The sequence below is a fragment of the Dendrobium catenatum genome, unplaced genomic scaffold, assembly GCF_001605985.2.
Source record: "Dendrobium catenatum unplaced genomic scaffold, ASM160598v2 fragScaff_scaffold_998, whole genome shotgun sequence".
NCBI classification, from domain to species: Eukaryota; Viridiplantae; Streptophyta; class Magnoliopsida; order Asparagales; family Orchidaceae; genus Dendrobium; species Dendrobium catenatum.
Window position 1 is genome coordinate 976,050 of NW_021319460.1, and position 18,195 is coordinate 994,244.

General features: G+C 35.4%; 1 protein-coding gene across 2 annotated transcripts; it reads right to left on the reverse strand.

The window, feature by feature from the left end:
• Positions 1–1,243: 1,243 nt before the first annotated feature.
• LOC110106649 (uncharacterized protein At4g13200, chloroplastic) lies at positions 1,244–16,390 on the reverse strand. Of its 2 annotated transcripts, XM_020836602.2 has the most exons (4): positions 16,129–16,390; positions 7,070–7,224; positions 5,586–5,783; positions 1,244–1,463 (listed from the first exon to the last, which is right to left on the reverse strand). In XM_020836602.2, exons 1-3 carry the CDS (start codon positions 16,313–16,315, stop codon positions 5,604–5,606), a joined length of 522 nt encoding a protein of 173 aa, XP_020692261.1. In that variant the 5' UTR covers positions 16,316–16,390; the 3' UTR covers positions 1,244–1,463; positions 5,586–5,603. The 2 variants fall into 2 exon arrangements, with proteins under 2 accessions (XP_020692261.1, XP_020692260.1); XM_020836601.2 differs by lacking the exon at positions 1,244–1,463 and having other exon boundaries at positions 5,416–5,783; positions 16,129–16,388.
• Between the last annotated feature and the right edge of the window lie 1,805 nt (positions 16,391–18,195).

Here is an 18,195-nt window from a genome sequence, read left to right on the forward strand (position 1 = left end):
CTCTTATTGAACCCTAAGCTAGCGCTTAACTCAATTTTATCTCTCTTGCATCTCATCTATCATAAGAAGAGCTTAAAGTTCTGCATGCCACAGTCTTGTTTTATTCATCCTCAATAGGAGAAATTATTACGTATCATCATCATATCGTCCGGAGGCGAATCAGGATATACCACATCATAGTAATACACAACACCGGTATACAACAAAATGAGGATGTGGCAACTCATGATTCGTCTCAAAATGATGTCCGATGACCACACGTAATAATTTCTCCCTCAATAAAGATATTGGTCTCACCACCGATCATCAAAAACAAGACTGACATTGTTAGAGATTAACCGCACTTCTTTAGTACTCGCCCCATTGAATGTCGAGCAATCCACAATCGTGAACAAGATTCTGAAAAGCATATTGAACATATATTGAAAGAACGAGAGATTTCAAGGTTCGAAAATTCAATCGGGATTGAATTGAGGATTTAACCAAATGACGTAATAAATATTAAAATTATTATAATATGACTAGTAACCAGCTCTATGCAGAAGCAAGTTTTAGATTAGACTGAATTGGTCGAAAAATCAATTCATGGTTGAACCGATTGGACTGGCAAACCATGACCACAATCCCAGACAAGGTTGGAAAGTGATATATGATGCAAAACCAGTTGCAGTACCTAGGGGTGTTAATATTTGACACGACTCAAAAACCCGACCCGAAAATTTTTTGTTCGGGTCAATCGAAATCGGGCCAAATTCGGGTTAGGGATTTCGACTCGTTTGTAAAACCAAGTCGGATTCAAGTTGACCCGGAAACCTGAAATCAACCCAATTTGACCCGTTTTTAAAGGAGAGTTTTAGAAGATTATTATGAAATAAATAAATGTTATTTCCCAAAAATAATAAATCATATTGCCCAAACTGAATTAATCTCAATTTATTTTAAATTGATCGAAGTAAATCTTACCTTAATTCAATTTAGGTTTAAATAAATCAAATTAAATAAAAATATTTTAGTAAAACATACCCAAAGCGAGTCGGATTCAGGTCCAAAAAACCAACCCGTTTGCAAAAAACAAGTCGGATTAAAAAGTGTCAGGTCAGATCCGAGTTCAACCTGAACCTGACCCGAAACTCGTACCCATCACAAATAACTACTAAAATAATGATAATAGAAATTTCCTGAATGAAATTGACTTCTCAAATCATCATTTCTCATTTCTTAAAAGCATTTCCAGAAAGCTAAATTATTATAAGGAATCAAATATGATGATCAAGCAATCTAAAATCATGATCAGTTGAATTGTGACAATAATTCAATTCTAACAACTCTTCATCTCCCTTCCCTTTGCTTATATGTCAAGCAATTCTCACCATTAATGTTATATTTGGATAAGCATATTAGAATCAAATACCAGAGGATGATGGAGATCATACTCGTTTTATTGCAGTTTTTACTTCAAAAATCTGTGATAAAGATGAAGAAGTGTTTAACTATCAGAGGTAAAAATTTATAAAGAAAGCAATGCAGCTTTAAGAGCAGCTTAATCATAAAAAGTTCAGAAAAAATAGAATTTAATCTGCCAGTTCACATTTTTACATCAAAAATCTGTGATAAAGATTAGAAGTGTTTAACTATCAGAGACAGAAATCTGTAAAGAATGCAATGCAGCTTTAAGAGCAGCTTAAGTTTCATTTGGGGCAGCTTTTTTACTATTTCTTAAATCAATTTTACAGTACTATAAAACTACTTTAAGAAGCAGTAAGAAAGCCGTCCCGAACAAAGCCTTAATCATAAAAAGCTCAGAAAAAGCAGGCAATTTAACCTACCAGTTCACATAGAAATTATTCTGTGCGGAGACCGGACGCATAACGCCGTCCGGAGACAAACCAGAATGTGTCACGTCAGCATTACCGAGCCGCGGTACCGACCAAGGGGTGACGTGGCACATTCTGGTTGGTCTCCGGACGGTGTTCGGCGTCCGCACAGAATAATTAATCCAGTTCACAGCAATTACAAGTGGGGCAAAAATCTGTCAATGACTAGCTCAACTTTGCTGCAGAATCGAATTTCGATAAATGGAAAAGGGAAGAGCAGACTAGCAAGGAAAATAAAAAATAAAACATAACAAAAGCTAGCTTTGTCTTCAGCATTGATGTGAATCTACAGTACTATGAACAGCAATTAAAAATGAAAAAAAATTGTGACAGGATGAATGGGTTTCAAAGTCGTCCCATTTATATTAAGATTGTTGATATAATATAATATCTTAAATAGCACTAATCTCAATATAAATTGAATGATTTTGAAGTCTAATCGGATGTTTTTTGCATCATCACATCCCATCACTGTTCCTATACAAAAGGCGACCACAATAAAATCATCAGAAAATTGTAGATTTTCACCTACAGGACTATTGTATTGAAAAAAACAATGCAGTTGAAATTCATGAGAGCTCTTCTAGAAGAGCTCAGCTTCAAATTCTTCATTTCCTCATACTCTTAATTAAGTCAAAGTAAACTCAGACAAAGTCTATCAATTCTCATTCAATTATTTTGAAATAGCCCAATTTGTCAAAGTTGATTATTGAAATTATCATCATCTTCAAATTCTTCATTTCCTCATATTCATCCATTTGGTTTCAAGTTTTATTAAAGTTCTTAGTTCAATTAATATCTTCTCCTTGGGTTAATCAATAAACCATTATTGAAATTATCATCATCTTCAAATTATATTCCATTGCAAATTTGTTTAGGTTAATCAATAAACCATCTAATCCTCATGATGTAGATTTAAAGGAGGATCATTGTGTCCGAACTTTAGAATCAGTGGCATCCAGTTGGAGAGATGGCTAACCAAAATTCATAGACTCAAATCTGAATCACCAGACCAATTCATTCGTAAGCACAATGAACCACTGTGGACACAAGTAAAGATATCACCTGCAAAAGGGCTGATCGAGATTCTCAGGTACGTCAGGTATGAAAATAACTCGATGAACGGAGAAGGACATCTCCCGACAGAAGGGAAGAGACGTTTGAGCAAATTTGAACTAAACTTCCTGGTGTTCCAAAATTTCTTCATTGGCCCTATACATGGGGAGAAAACAGTTCTAACATCTACGAACACTGAAGATGATAAGTGTGCCCGGATACCTCTATTCATTTTGAAGGCAGCAATCACCAACTTCGAAGTATTGGGCAACGGTATGGACGCAGTCATCCAAGGTTGAAATGATTGATTCTTTATTTAAGCCAACAATGATGATGGAATAATCAAAGAGTCGCCTACTAATTCCTATACAAGTTCTGGGAAGAGAAAGTCAGATCAAATCATTATGGAATGAGCGAATCTCAGTTCAACCAGGTTCTGAACATTGAGTTGGATAAGATTATTAAGGCTTGCAAGCTCTTGATGAAAGATGATTGTGCATCTAACACACCATCCACGGGCAAATATAGAACGACAACTATGAACACAAGCTCCTGCAAGTTGTTGTAGGAGACTCGTAGTACATCTGCCCGAATATTCCAAGAATGCCCCTGCACGTGCATCGTAGTTTGCATACACATAGGTACACAAGGGGTAAGTACAATCGAATACCTGTATGGGCCCCGTCGAGTGTGTTATTGGTACACACTTAACGTCTGGGGATATTGTGCGGGTCAATAAGTGAATTCAAGTTCGAACTCGATCCTTCTATACGGATCAATAAGAGTCGACAGGGTTTGAACCATCAAATAAATATAATAAATATACGGTTGTGGTGACTGACATATTTATTTTAATACATTTATATTAGGCCTTCAAGGCCTATAATCAAGAGAATTCACTAATAAAGGTAATAAAGGAATAAAGGCTACGAAACCCGATTCTCCTAAGCAGGAAAATAGGAGTAGACAAAGTTCGAACCATTGGATAAATATGTGATCATGAAGTCGACCGGAATATTTATTTTATACATTCATATTAGGCCTTCAAGGCCTTTAACAATGAAAATTCACAAATAATGACATAAAGCCTACGAAACTCGATCCTCTATCGGCAAATTGATAGGGTCGACATGGTTCAAACTTCAAATGGAAATGACCCCATTCACCTCAATGATGGTCGTGTTGAATGAGAATTTCAACCAGAGGGGTTCACAAATATTTTTAAATGCTACTCAAGTGTCCGAAAATCCAAAAATCCCAAAAATTTCAAAATCCAAAATATTTAAAATTCAAAAATCAACCATCCAACCACTTAAAGAAAAATTCATCCACCATCCACAACAGTTTGTCGGGGTGGACAAATTAAAATTTATTTTACCTCACATAGAGCTAATGCATAGTCGAAAATATCACTAGGATTCATTCTCAAAAAGTCTCCTGCCAGTAAGAACGTGGTATATGTCCTCTAACCGGCGGTTTTGCCACCAAATGGCACCACGAAATACCGGTTATGGCCAGAGCCAATACGCTCCTTAATGACATCAAATCCTTGAGATATGAATCAATAGGATATGATTGATAGGGCACAAAGCCCTCTGTTAGCTAAGGTGGATCCAAATTTGTCCCCTTAGACAAACATTCTCCCCAGGTCTACAAGGTCCCCTTGGACGAAGCAACCCATGGCTGCCGACAAGGATCCTTCTGTCAGGTTGGGTCGACCATCTTCTCTGACTAAGTAAACCAGGGACCATAATGGCCCGGGACGACGGAACCATGGGATCTTGATCGGGTCCATCATCCATCCCCCGCCATCCGCTTTAAGTGCAGGATGGTGAAAATTTATATTTTAAATATCAAATCTCTACACTTTCAACTATTTCCAAATTTCCAAATCTAAGTCCAATGCTGCTACTATAAGCTTTATACTTCGTACCTATGGATACAACATATTGATTGACGACTAGCCTTAATCGAAAGTTCTTTCTCCTGATCGGGAGGGGTAATTAACTATAGGGGCTTGCGCCTATAGGAAATCAGAACTCAGATTATAAAATCCTTGCAAAATGAGGGTGAAATCTCTGGGTAGTGTCTTATCTACAAACCCATCTGCCTTCCAAAATTTACCCTGGAACTTAGTCTGTTAAAACTCCCCCCATAAGTAAAAAACAACAGCGGGCGGAGGCCGGGGCCGAATTTTCATAGCCCACATTCCTCTTGAAGTTCTTTGGTGTCTTGGGCTCTAGACTACCTTGTCTAGAGATTTGGGAGAAACGATCCTCCTCTCGAATTGAGGATAACTTGTATCTTGTTTTCGTGTTTGTTGGCTTTGATTCTCTTATTGAAATTTGCAATCCATCGTTTTGGGGCTGATTTCACCCTGACTTTGCATTATTCTCGCCGTTTTCACCAAACAGTGATAGGTTTGCTTGCGAACTCAAGTATTTCCTATCATAATGACATAAAGAACAAAAACAACTAAGCAATGGACATAGAAGAGAAACTTATATCTATTAATATAAAAATGTTTGACAAAGCAGAGAGGAAATCATGATTATAATAAATTTAGGTCAGAAATCACCAAACAAGGTGTGGTGTGTACTTTCACTAATTTGTATCCAGCATAACTCACGAGCATTGAGTACTATTGTTGTTTACCAGAAAATCCAGAAGAACTCAATCCTTCAGTATTTCACTGAGAGGGTTTTCTGTTGTTGGACCAACATTTGATGGCCGTGTGACAGGTGCATCACTCGTTGGAGGTTTTATCAGAGACTTTGAAATGATGCTCTGTGCATCCAAGGCCTCCATTGCAGCCTTCTTCTTAGCTTTATTTGCTCTCTCTATGACTTCTTCCTACAATTGAAAAAAAATTTCATTGAATCAGCTTTCAGATGTGCAAATGAGCAGAACATAGATTTTAGACAAAGTTTCCACTGGAAATAAAGATTTTTATTCAATAAAAACAAGTATTAAACTCTTGAATTGTCAAGAAATATTTTATAAGATGAAATGCTTATTAGTTTATGTGTTTATTTCCATTTTTTGAGAACCCTTCTTTGAATATTTATTAGTAATTAAACAGCAATTATACGAATGGGTTGCTTTCATCTATTTCCTCGGAATTTAGGGATGTAATAAGCCCTTTCGAATCTCTTGCTTATCCAAGCAAATATCAGAAGAAGCCATTCTCTTGAAAAATTAGTAGAGAAATACTATCTAGGATGATAAATTGGGCCTCTAAATAATTACCGAAAAGGGTGGAAGTATCTTTTTTCCCAATCTTAGGTTATTGGTGTAAAGCAAAGCGCAAGATTTCATGCATAAAAGAAAATGATATCACAATCATTATTTTTGGTGAAAATTCAGCCCGTTTTTTGCTTGGTAATCATTACTCAAAACCTAATTTAAATAGCATCTCATAAGATTCCAATTAAGTTCCAACAACACATAATTTCAAGCTCGTTTATTTAGCTATCGAGTATTTATCAAAGTATTTAAGCCTGTTCGTTTACCTTATCAAACGAATATGAACAAGCTCTTATCAAGCCGAGCCACGAGTAGCTCGTGGAACGCTCGGTTCATTTGCAGCCCTATAGGCATGGAAGTACTATAGCTCATCATGGAAATATGCAACTTAAGAAATAGAACAATGTTTGAAAAGAAAGGACAACAAAAACGGAGCTCATATGAAACTCATATAACTTTTTTACAAGTTTAAGCTTTAAATCCCTGTTTGTTGGAACTCCATTGCTCAACAGAGAGACTTACCAGAGCTCAGGTAACCACATATAGATTTTGTAATATAAGGCTCCAAAAAAATATGAAAGAATATAGAGGGACATCAATAACTTGATGATAAATGTATTTCATGCTAAAAGTCTAAAATTCAATACAACTACTACTACTATAACAACAACAAGTCTTTATCCCATTACGTGAGGTTGGCTACATGAATATTTTTTCTCCATTTTGTCCGATTAAGAGTCAAATTTTCATTTAGATCTAATAAAGAAAGGTCATAATACAATATTGATAAAAAAATTATACAGCACTTAAATGAAAAGCACATCTCAATACGTGATGAACAAAAGGGAGGGAGGGAATAGTATAGAGCATACTCAAAAAGCTTGTTGAGTCACCTGAAAATCATGTACTTGTTTTTGCTGCTCAGCTTGCCATTGACCGAAGACACTTAAGACCTCACCTAATGCTGAACCCACACGTTCATTAAGTGCCTCCGCAAAAGCCTTTCCCAAAAAGAATGCATCAAGAACAACTTTACTGTCATTATCACCTATCCAGCAGTCAAATCACATTGATCAGCATGAATGCTCTTGTAACTTATCTCATTAATTTCATGATTATCCGATTTAGGCTTCGTTTGTGACAACTTTCTTGATGCTTCTTAAAAAAACTTTTTAGTACAAAATTTTTAATTTTTATACTAAAAATTTATTTTTAGTAGTAAGACCATCACAAACGTGGCCTTAGAATTACTATGCTAACTACAGCAAATAGCATACTTGACGTGGTGATAGTAATTCACATTGTTATAGATAATAAAAGCAAGATGACAGAATAAAGCAAAATAAATCATTTGAATGCCAAGAGCAATGGAAAATCTCGGATCAAGTGGCTCTTATCGATTTCTGTGCCAAGATAATTTATATTCCTCCTTCCATTATGCATCCATCCCAATTTTTAATGAAATTTTTAATTGATCTGTAAGTTTATTGGCAGTGAGTAGCAAACAACACAATCAAAGAGAGCAAGCAAAATATCAAGAACTCCAATAAAAGCATAGAAAGAGAGAGGAGGAACATGACACGCAAAACATGTACTAGCAGGGGACTTCACTCCGACCAAGAAGGTTGACACTCAAGAAGAAAGGAAAGCAACCATATCATTTATTCCTTATTCAAAAAATGCAATAAACTAATAAAACAACAAGCGTTTTGCATAAACAAGGGCTTAAAACCATAAAGATTATTACAAATGCAAATAAAATAGGCTAAGATGTCATAATACATGATATGAAATAAATAATAAATTAATACATCCCGAACTATCATTAATCAAGATAGTATCCACTTTGATAACATATACCCATAGTTTTATTCTCTACGTTCAACTTTCTAAGAAGGGCATTCATCTTAACATAACTCCAATTATAGGAACAAAAGAAGCTTCATTGATTGGGTGCTTTGCTCCATTATACTTAAAGAAGCTTACAAAAATGAACATTGATAACCTATGGTGTTCAATATCATTTGAAGAAAGAATGTTTTGATTTTCTTCATTACTTAAAAGGATTACAATAACAAGATCAAGTTTTTATTCCACTACATGGGTCGATTAATTAAAAAAATAATAATAATTAAAATAAAGTCAGAAAAAAAATATAAATAAGGTATCAAACATACTCCATAAATTAAACCTCCTAACTAGCCACTTATATAAGCGGTATCAAAAGGATTTTTTTTTTTCTTTCTAAATTAATTGTGCTAGCTAAAAAAAAAAGGATAGACGATTTGCATATAAACCCAACATAAAGCAGGTTTTTGTGATCTCTCCCTCTTCATATATCAATTTTTAGAGTTCTAAAAAGAATGACAGATTTAACTAAAACTTCTACTTGCTCATGATATGGTGGAGGCAAGAAATAATCTCAGAAGCACCCTTGAGAATAGTAGTGATGATGAATCCTACATGGAAAGGAAGTTCTCTATTATAAAAGCAAAAAAGTTAATCTCACCTTCAAGGTATGCTTTCCTCCATTCTTGTAATTTTATTTTTTAATAATTTTTCTTTGCAAATATTTTATTCCTTGGCAGTATAAGATTCAATCATGTTGAACTTATTTAAGTATTAAAAAATCCTATTGTCAAATATTTCCAATAATCTTAGAATAGAACATTTTATTACAAACTTAATTTCATATGATCTTGCACGAAATTATTAGAGAAAATTGATGGTCTGGTAGCTTTGTGCCATTGTTTAGTTTAAGAAACTTGTTTCTACATAAATTATCCATTTCATACTATTATACACAACTAAGAAAAGCTAGTAAATTATTTAGATTTTGATATCATAATTTTTCAAATTTAATAAATAACCTTCAGCTCAAGGTAAGTGAGCCACTACCCCAATGGCTCTTCCGAGGTTCTAAGGTCGAACCCCTTTCATTCAAAAAAATTTGAAAGGCCCAAATTCTCAAGTGGCAACCTCGAAATCAGAATATGTAAGGTTGAACAATTTTACAAATTTCACAAATTGTATGACCCCAAAAATCTTTCCCTAGTCTCATTCCATATGCAGGTTCCGGGAGAGAAATGATTTCTTTGGGTGGAAAATAATCAATGCTTTCCACATGGCAAGATTTTTTGAAACTTCTCCATGCCTGTTTTGGCACTTCCCAATATCACAATTTCTGAGGTGAGTTAACGAAATTATATCAATGCTATCTGATCAAAAATTTCGGCTGTGGTTTAAGGAACCATCCATCCTTATTTCCAATGCGGATGATGCCTACTTCCAAAGTCGATTTGAGTCCACAAGGAATTTTGATTACATAGACATTCTTCTCTCGATCAAGCCAATGATTAAGAAAAATTGGTGGATGACAAACTGCGTGGTGGCTCTTTTCCTAATCAACCAAATCAACCTTTTATTTATCCACCCAATAAAACATGTCTTCTTCCCAGACCAGATTGTACAAAAAGTCTTTGGAGAAAATCCTTGATAGGAAGTGGATGCACTTTTCCTTGAAATCAGTGAAAGACAATAAGAAATTAAGAAGAAAAATACACCAAAACTATTTTTATTGTAAACTATATGAAAGAAAAAAATAAGATACAGTTGGATCTTCAATTCGAGAGGAAGATCTGGCTCTTCCAAATCCCTAGCTTCTGGCTAGAGCCCAAATAACCTGAGAAATTCTAATTTCAACAAACTTCAAACATAATCTGAAATCACCCCCATAGTTAGCCTTAAATAGGCTCCCATAATTCCCTCCCAAATCAGCCCCCTTTCCCAATATAAATCCCTCTTAGATTTGAATTCAAATTAAATTTATTTCTATAATTAATTCCCTCCCAATTATAATTAAAACTTTCCAAAACAATCCCCCTTAATTCCTCTTTTTCCCTAAATAATTTCCTCTTAAATTTTGAATTCAAATTAGATCTCTTGCCCTAAATAATTACCTCCCAAATGTAATTAAAATTTTTCATAAACAATTCCTCTTTGATTAAGAACATTCCTAAATAGTTCCCTCTTAATTAGAAAACTTCCTAATTCCTTCCCAATCAAATCGGTCAGTCTATCAATCTTCTCCACCAATCAAAAAACTTATCACTACTAAGATGGGCCAAAAAAAGAGAAAAGGGATTACATTATGATTGTGATGAAAAAAATCATCTTAACCACATTTGTAATACTCACATGTTGATCTTAATCATACCATAAGAAGATGATCTTTCTGTGAAACGAACACTACATATTTTCTGACAACCCAAAACAACACAATATCCGAATTGAACGAGCACACCTATATCAAATACACACTTTAGCTGCCAACACTCCTAAGTTCTAGTTAATACAATTCCACTCATAATTTTATACAAGAACGTGTAGTTCATCATCTTGGCTTGCCAATCACAGAAACACCATAGTTTCAAGTTACGGTTAGCACTGGAAAAATTATAAACTGTAATCGTAAATGTTCTAGAGTTGATTTGTGGGTTCAAGACAATCATTTCAAGTCGACATTTTCATCTTGACAATTCAAGGAGCTAAAGTCGTATTGGGTATTCAATCGTTAGAATGAATAGGTGATGTCTTAACTAATTATGAATCTATTGTTATGAGGTTTTCATAGAAAAACAAGTTTAATCAATCAAACTCCGCTATTGAAAGTATCTAACTTCATTAACTTAATGGACTATAAGCTAATCGCAATATTACTTCTTACTTTTAGTTACAATTTGTGGTAATAACCTTCCGGACTGCATTCCACAATATAGCATCATTACTTTATTAAAAGAAGCCATTTTTTGCGTTTGAATATTTATATAAGACCCCTACACAACTTACACTGCCTAAGATGGCTCACCGCATATACCCTTCCCAATTCCAAACCAATTAATATTAAACAGTAACATTACCCACATTTCCAAAAGACTGAAATCAATACAATTGTAGCAAATATGTTGCCTTCAAGCACTATTCAACAAAGCATCGGCCCTTTATAGTTCATTGATGGTTCTAATCAAAAAGAAAGACGACACTTGACAACTTTGTGTCGACTATCGTGCACTTAACCAAATAACTAGCCTTGTTCGATTTCTGATTCCAACAATTGATGAATTATTAGATGGACTCCATAGAGCTACCATATTTATATTTCAATTTTAGCTTATTACGTACATGACCTCGCTTTGATTCTCACGATATTAAATGATAATTCTCTATTCTTGAGGAAGTTGATAGCCATTTTTGTTTGAATTAATATGGAATATCTAGGCCACAACATGGGCAATAGCTACTTTTCTCTAGATCATTACAAGACATAATAATAACTTGGCCACCACCTAAAACCGTCAAACACTTGCATGGTTTCCTTGGGTTGGCTGAATAATATTGTAGCTTTGATCAAAATTTTGCAACAATAGCTTCTCGACTTACGATGTTATTTTAAAAAAACTAACTTCAATAAACATATAAATCTGATGAATCTTTCACTGTTCTGAAATTAGCTCTCTCTAATCCTCCATTATTGATTTTACTAATTTGTTCATGGTTGAAATAGATGCCTCGAGCAGCAGCATTGACGCAGGCATAACCCAAGAAAAAAGCAATTGTTTTCTTCACTAAAAAAACTCAATCCTTGTGTACATATGTATTAGTATATAAATAAATGTAAATAAACATATCTTTAAATAACTATGACAGGTGGCTGTATATGATTAGTCTCAGGCTCCTATGCTTTGTATAGATGCCTATATAATGACACCTGATGTACTGTGAGATAGATGTAATAATAGTTATAATTTCCTCTCTGTTCTCGTTCCGCTCTTTCTTGTTCTTCCTGCTTCGTCCCGTTCTTCATGGTATCAGAGTGGGGAAGTTAATTCTTCTTCCCAATGGCTAGATCCTCCACATCTCAGCTAGACGATTTCTCTGTGTCTGTTACAAACGACGAAGATCCGCACATCTCCACTACTCTCAAGTTTGTAGTCTCAAATCTCAAGAACATCGTGCCGTCGCCGCTCGTCTCCGACAACTACTCTCTATGGAGATCACAAATCATCAAGATCTTCAAAGCCAACGGGTTCAGTAAGTTTCTTGATCCAAAGAACCTTCCTCCTCAACAAACGAGCAGCAACACTTCCTATCCCAGGCGCTCTACGCACAAACTATTCTACAACAAGCTGCCATGACTGGATGTAATCCCGTTTCGAATCCGACTACTGCCAAGATTCCTACAGCTCTGCAAAATGACCCAATTCTTTTGGATCCAACCACCTACAGAAGAATCACCGGATCCTTGCAATATCTGACACTAACCAGACCCGATATTGCATTCAGTATCAACCAACTTTCCTAGCATATGCACGATCCGCTACCCCAACACGTTTATCTTTTAAAAAGACTACTCCGTTACATTAAAGGTACAATAGATTATGGCATTCCTATAAACAAATCTGATCTTGCTCTCACTTCATTTTCAGATGCCGATTGGGCCGGGGATCCGAATTCTAGGAAATCCACCTCAGGATACTGCTCATTTCTTGGAAGCACACTCATCTCATGGACTGTTAAAAAGCAACACACAATTGCAAGATCGTCCACCGAATCCGAATATCGTTCCCTAGCAGCTCTCAACTCCGACGTCATATGGCTACGCAGGCTACTAGCAAAATTTGGCATATCGCAAGACCAACCTACGAACATGTACTGCGATAATACATCCGCTATAGCTCTAGCCAACAACCCCGTCTTTCACGCACTGACCAAACACATTGAGATAGATCAGAAATTCGTTCGTGATCACATTCATTAACACAACGTTCGTCTCCTTCCCATTAGCACAGTTGATCAAATTGCCGATATATTCACCAAACATCTATCCACACCACGTTTCAAACTATTGCGAGACAAATTGACTGTTACACAAAGACCCATCAATTTGAGGGGGGGATATTAGTATATAAATAAATGTAAATAAACATATCTTTAAATAACTATGACAGGTGGATGTATATGATTAGTTTTAGGCTCCTATGCTTTGTATAGATGCCTATATAAGGACACCTGATGTACTGTGAGACAGATGTAATAATAGTTATAATTTCCTCTCTGTTCTCATTTCGCTCTTTCTTGTTCTTCCTGCTTCGTCCCGTTCTTCAATATGTTAGGAGCATTTTGTCATCACCAAATCAATTTCCAAATGGCGCAAATATCTCTTGGGTAATAAATTCACCATCAAAACAAACCAACGAAACACTCGTAATAAATTCAATATCAAAACAAACCAACTATCTTATAATACTTCACATCACACATCCATTGACTTCACTCTGTTCCAAGTTATTTATGGCAAACTGCCACCAACTATTCTTGTATACACTCCTACCTCCTCACTACTTGAAGCCATGAACACCTTCCTCACCCATAGAGTCTATGCCAACTAAAAGAAAATCTAGTTACTACCCAAAACTGTATGAATTAGTAGGTGGATAAACACATCGTGATGTCCAATTCAATGTGGGTGGGCACATGTTGATCAAGCTTCAACCTTATAAAAAGACCATTATGCACCAACAACCATACTCCAAATTATCTTACAACTTCTATGGTCCATCTGAAGTATTGGAACATATCATATAGTTTATCAACCCTAGCTTCCCCAAAATTTGTGTATTAACACTGTGTTCCATGTTTCAATATTGAAACAATACCACCAGAATGCGACATTCCACACAGTCAACCCACCAACAGCAAATTTCAATAATCATCCAATCAGCTACAATTGTTCAGTCTCACTAAGCCTTAAAAGGCACATCCATGGTAACTCAATTGCTAGTATAATGGGAAGGTCTGCCTATGGAGGATTCCACATAAATACATCTACCTAAATTTTTGCTCTCTTTTCTTAATTTTAACCTTGCGGACAACTTCACACTTCTTGAGGAGGGAGAAACTTATACTTCCTTAGAAGTACCGCAACAACTTCTAAAATATCCGAGCAAAGATAATGGGCCAACGGCTTGGATTTAGTATGATTCATTAGCATGCTTTTGTTGATCTTAAAAGACTTAGATTAGAGCAAATTCATTAATCATATAACATACACTATGTATTTATTTTTCCAATGATGGCATGTGTATTTTCATGGGTGGATTATGCAACACTACATAAATAATTGATGTATTGAGCAATGAGAGGTAATGAAGAAAGTTCTTTTCCTTATTCCTTATTCTCTTTTACTCTTCTATTTTCTCTTATTCTTCTTCCTGTACCTTCTTCCGCCTAAGATAAGTTCACTGAACCTATCAGAATCATACAACATGCACAAAATTTTGTGGATCATAATATCTTGATTTTAATTACTACTCATTACTTACAACTAAAACTAAAAATACAAAATAAATTAATTCATACAATAATTAAATAGACTTTATCAAAAAGATCATATAAATTCAAAACCAATAAAATCATACAAATACTTGAAATCCATACAAAATACAGATAAAATAAATTTGACTAAAGTCAATTACACATTCAATCCAACAATAAGTTGGGGAAATAAATAAAAATTTGAAGAAAAGAAGTCAACAAGCACAGAAGAATCAAGTTTCATGCTTGTACAAGAATATAATCTCGATAAAAAATCATCAAGTCTCTTAACTCAATCAAGAAATTGACTATCAAAAGTAGAAACAAAAACAAATCCAACTAAAATTTCATTGAAAACTAAAATATACGGTGCTTGGTACAAGTCTGGGTGAGCAAAAAGAAATGGTTTAGATTATGTAAAGAACTTTCAAGTATTTAAATTGTTCTAGACTTTATTTTAGTTTTTATTTAATTTAGTTATTATGATTATATTTATTTTAAATTAGATGATAGGATTATTAGGAACTATTCATATTTAAAATTAGAATTGAATTTAATTTGATATGATATGGTCTTATCTTATGATCCTATTTCTATTAATAGAGATTTATAATTGTATTTGAATTATTGAATGATGAATTAAAATTACAAGACCCCTCTCTTATTCTCTTCCCTCTCTAGTAATCAATGGGTTCTCGTCTCTCTCTCTCTCTCCCTCTTTCGCATCTTTTAGTCGGTCATCTTTCATATTGGTGCTCCTCTCTTGGTGTTTTCCAATTTGCACCATTGGTAACAAAGCCTCACTTTCCATTCTATTTGTGCTTTCACTCTTACACCCACTCTCAAGTCATATCCATTTACATCGCCTCCTCTGTTCGCATCACCGCAGATCCACTCTTATCATATATTTGCTCATTTGCTCATAGTTTAGAGTATGCAACCTCCCGCAACTCACCCAAGCTTGCACCACATAAGCTTCCAATCATAGTCACTCCAATGTATCACACACCAATGCCCGCTCGCCCTCATATCATAATCACAAACAAACTCTTCTTCCTATTTGTCTACAACATTCTCAGCTGCCCACTACAATATTGGCGCTCTGATGTTCACACGCCTTACAAATTGAATGGGAGTTACTAGGTTTTCTCTCAAACAAACAATAGTGGAGAGTGAGTTATAATCCAAGTCCAGCAGCACCTCTAGTTATCCTCCATTCAAAAAACATAAGAATTCCTTAGGTTTAAGTGGCCTGTTCATGTGCATTAGAGGATGAACTGGTCTATGGTTGTCATTTTTAATTTACTTTAGAAATTAGATCAATCCTTAGCCTTACTCCTTAACTCACTATGTTCATCTAACTTACTCAAACGCCGTTATCCATAGTCCACAAAATTGGCGTTCCTTTCCGTTTAGATTTCACAATGGAAATCTAAGATTTTGAAGTCCCGGATTTTTTCAAAAACCAACACGATTGTCTAAATACTAAAGAAGACAAAATTTTTACAACTCGATGAAAAATGGAATAACTACCTGAGAAGAATCCCAACCAAATTCAGATTAAATTACAAATATTTACCTGAAGGAGAAGCGGAATTTCTTCCATTGCTCCGGCATCGAAAAATACTCTGTCGTCTGTTCGAGCCTCCGTCTAGCCAGAGTAGGGGTGGAGGAGAATGACGACCGCTTGCAGTGGCGGCGAAGTGGCAACGGCTAGTTGTCAGGGTTGGGCAAGTGGCGAAGGGAGAGCTCGAAATCCCTATCATTCTAGCAGAGACTTCCCGGGTACCAAAAGGCCCTCTTTTTTTTTTGTCCGCTTTAAAGCGATTGCCCTTTTTACCAACTCCTTTGATGTACTGTAGATCATGTTAATTAATCCAAAACAAAGGCTTTTTAGAAACTTTTTCCATCAATGATGCCAATAATGGTTCTCTCTCATATCATAAAGATATTGTTGCTGCCTTCATTCAGCATTTTAAAGATCTCTTCAACTCTCCTAAACCGATTAATGCTGAAAACTTTTCTATCCACATTTGTAATTGCATTCCCCCGGATATGACTTTCTCCTTGGTAGTCCCTTTCTCTTATGATGAAATTAAAAAGGTGATTTTTGAAGGGAATGATTCCTCTACTCCGGGTCCGGATGAATTTTCTTTTGCCTTTTATAAGAGAACTTGGCACATTACTGACCCTCACATTTGCAAAGCGGTGATGGATTTTTATTCTTCTGGTTATTTACTTATGGGTGTTAAGGCCACTGCACTCACTTTAATCCCTAAAGGAGCTCATGTTTCTTCCATCTCTGACTATAGGTCTATCTCTATTTTCAACGTGTTGTGTAAGATTATGGCTAAACTGATTGCTAATAGGTTGAAACATGTGCTCCCCTCATTATTCATGAAAGACAAGCTAGGTTTATTAAAAATCGGTGTTCTACTGATAATATAAATTTGGCCTCTGAGATTCTCTAAGGGTTCAACTCTTTTAGCAATACTTTTTGTTCAAGTTGGATATTCTCAAGGCCTTTGATTTTGTGTCCCATGATTTTATGTTACTTAGACTAAGAAAGAAGAGTTTTCCGGAGAAATTTTATTAAATGGGTGAAAGGTTGTATCTCCAATGTATTTTTCTATATTTGTATCAACGGCTCCCTCAATGGATTCTTCAGCTCATCCTCGGGCCTACGTCAGGGAAGTCCTTTATCCCCGTTGCTTTTCTGTATTGTCATGGATGGGTTTTCTTGTAGTTTGCGGCATACAAAACCCCCTTTTATTGGCCCTTGGATTAATGGTTGCTCTATTAATCATCTCCTCTATGCGGATGATGTCTTGGTCTTTGGAAATGCCTCTCTTGCTAATGTATCTTGCCTAGCCAACACTATTTCCAATTTTGCTAATGCATCTGGACTCTTCATCAATCCTTCTAAGAGCTCTATTCTTTTTTTCTAAAAATGTCTTATATCAGGATCACATATGTGAAATTTTGAGCATTCCTCATATGAGCTCCTTTCTCAAATATTTTGGCATTCCTATCTCCTCCGCTCGTCTCAATTCTACTCACTTCCAACCACTTATGAGTAAAAGTTTTACTCCACTTGATGGTTATAAAATAAAATTTCTCTCTTTTGCAGGTAGAGTGCAATTCTTAAATTTCACTATTGCTAAAACCATTGCTTATTGGATTAGAGGTTCAATCATACCCAAGTCTTGTTGTAAAACTATTTCGAGACTTTGCTCTAGATTCTTATTCCATGGTCGGATAGCTGATAAGAAATTACATTTAATTTCTTGGGTCAACACTGTCTTGCCTAGGCGTTTGGGGGGTCTCGATATACCTTCTATTGATGCATATTATCATGTCATCTAGTGCTCTTTTTTGTGGAGGTTTTTTACTAGGGATAGTTTGGCTATCTCTTGGTTTAAAGAAAAGTATTTATCCCCTTGGAAACCTCTCTCTTCTAATGCTTCTAAATTATTGAAGAAATTTTGTGCTATGGCTCATAAGGTTAAGAGCTTAATTTCCTTGAATGTTTCACCCAACTACAACTTTTCGATGGAATGGGATCACTGGTGCAACGGGAAGTCACTGCATGTGATTTTACCTTCATTTAAGTTTGAGTGGTCTTTTTTCAATTGCTTCATTAACA

Excerpts from the sequence above, each read along its gene's own strand:
- LOC110106649 (XM_020836602.2), bottom strand. The coding sequence starts at position 16,315 with ATGATAGGGATTTCGAGCTCTCCCTTCGCCACTTGCCCAACCCTGACA. Across the intron at positions 7,225-16,128 it reads AAATTCCGCTTCTCCTTCAG|GTGATAATGACAGTAAAGTT; the intron begins GTAAATATTTGT and ends ACTGCTGGATAG. Across the intron at positions 5,784-7,069 it reads AACAAGTACATGATTTTCAG|GAAGAAGTCATAGAGAGAGC; the intron begins GTGACTCAACAA and ends TTTCAATTGTAG.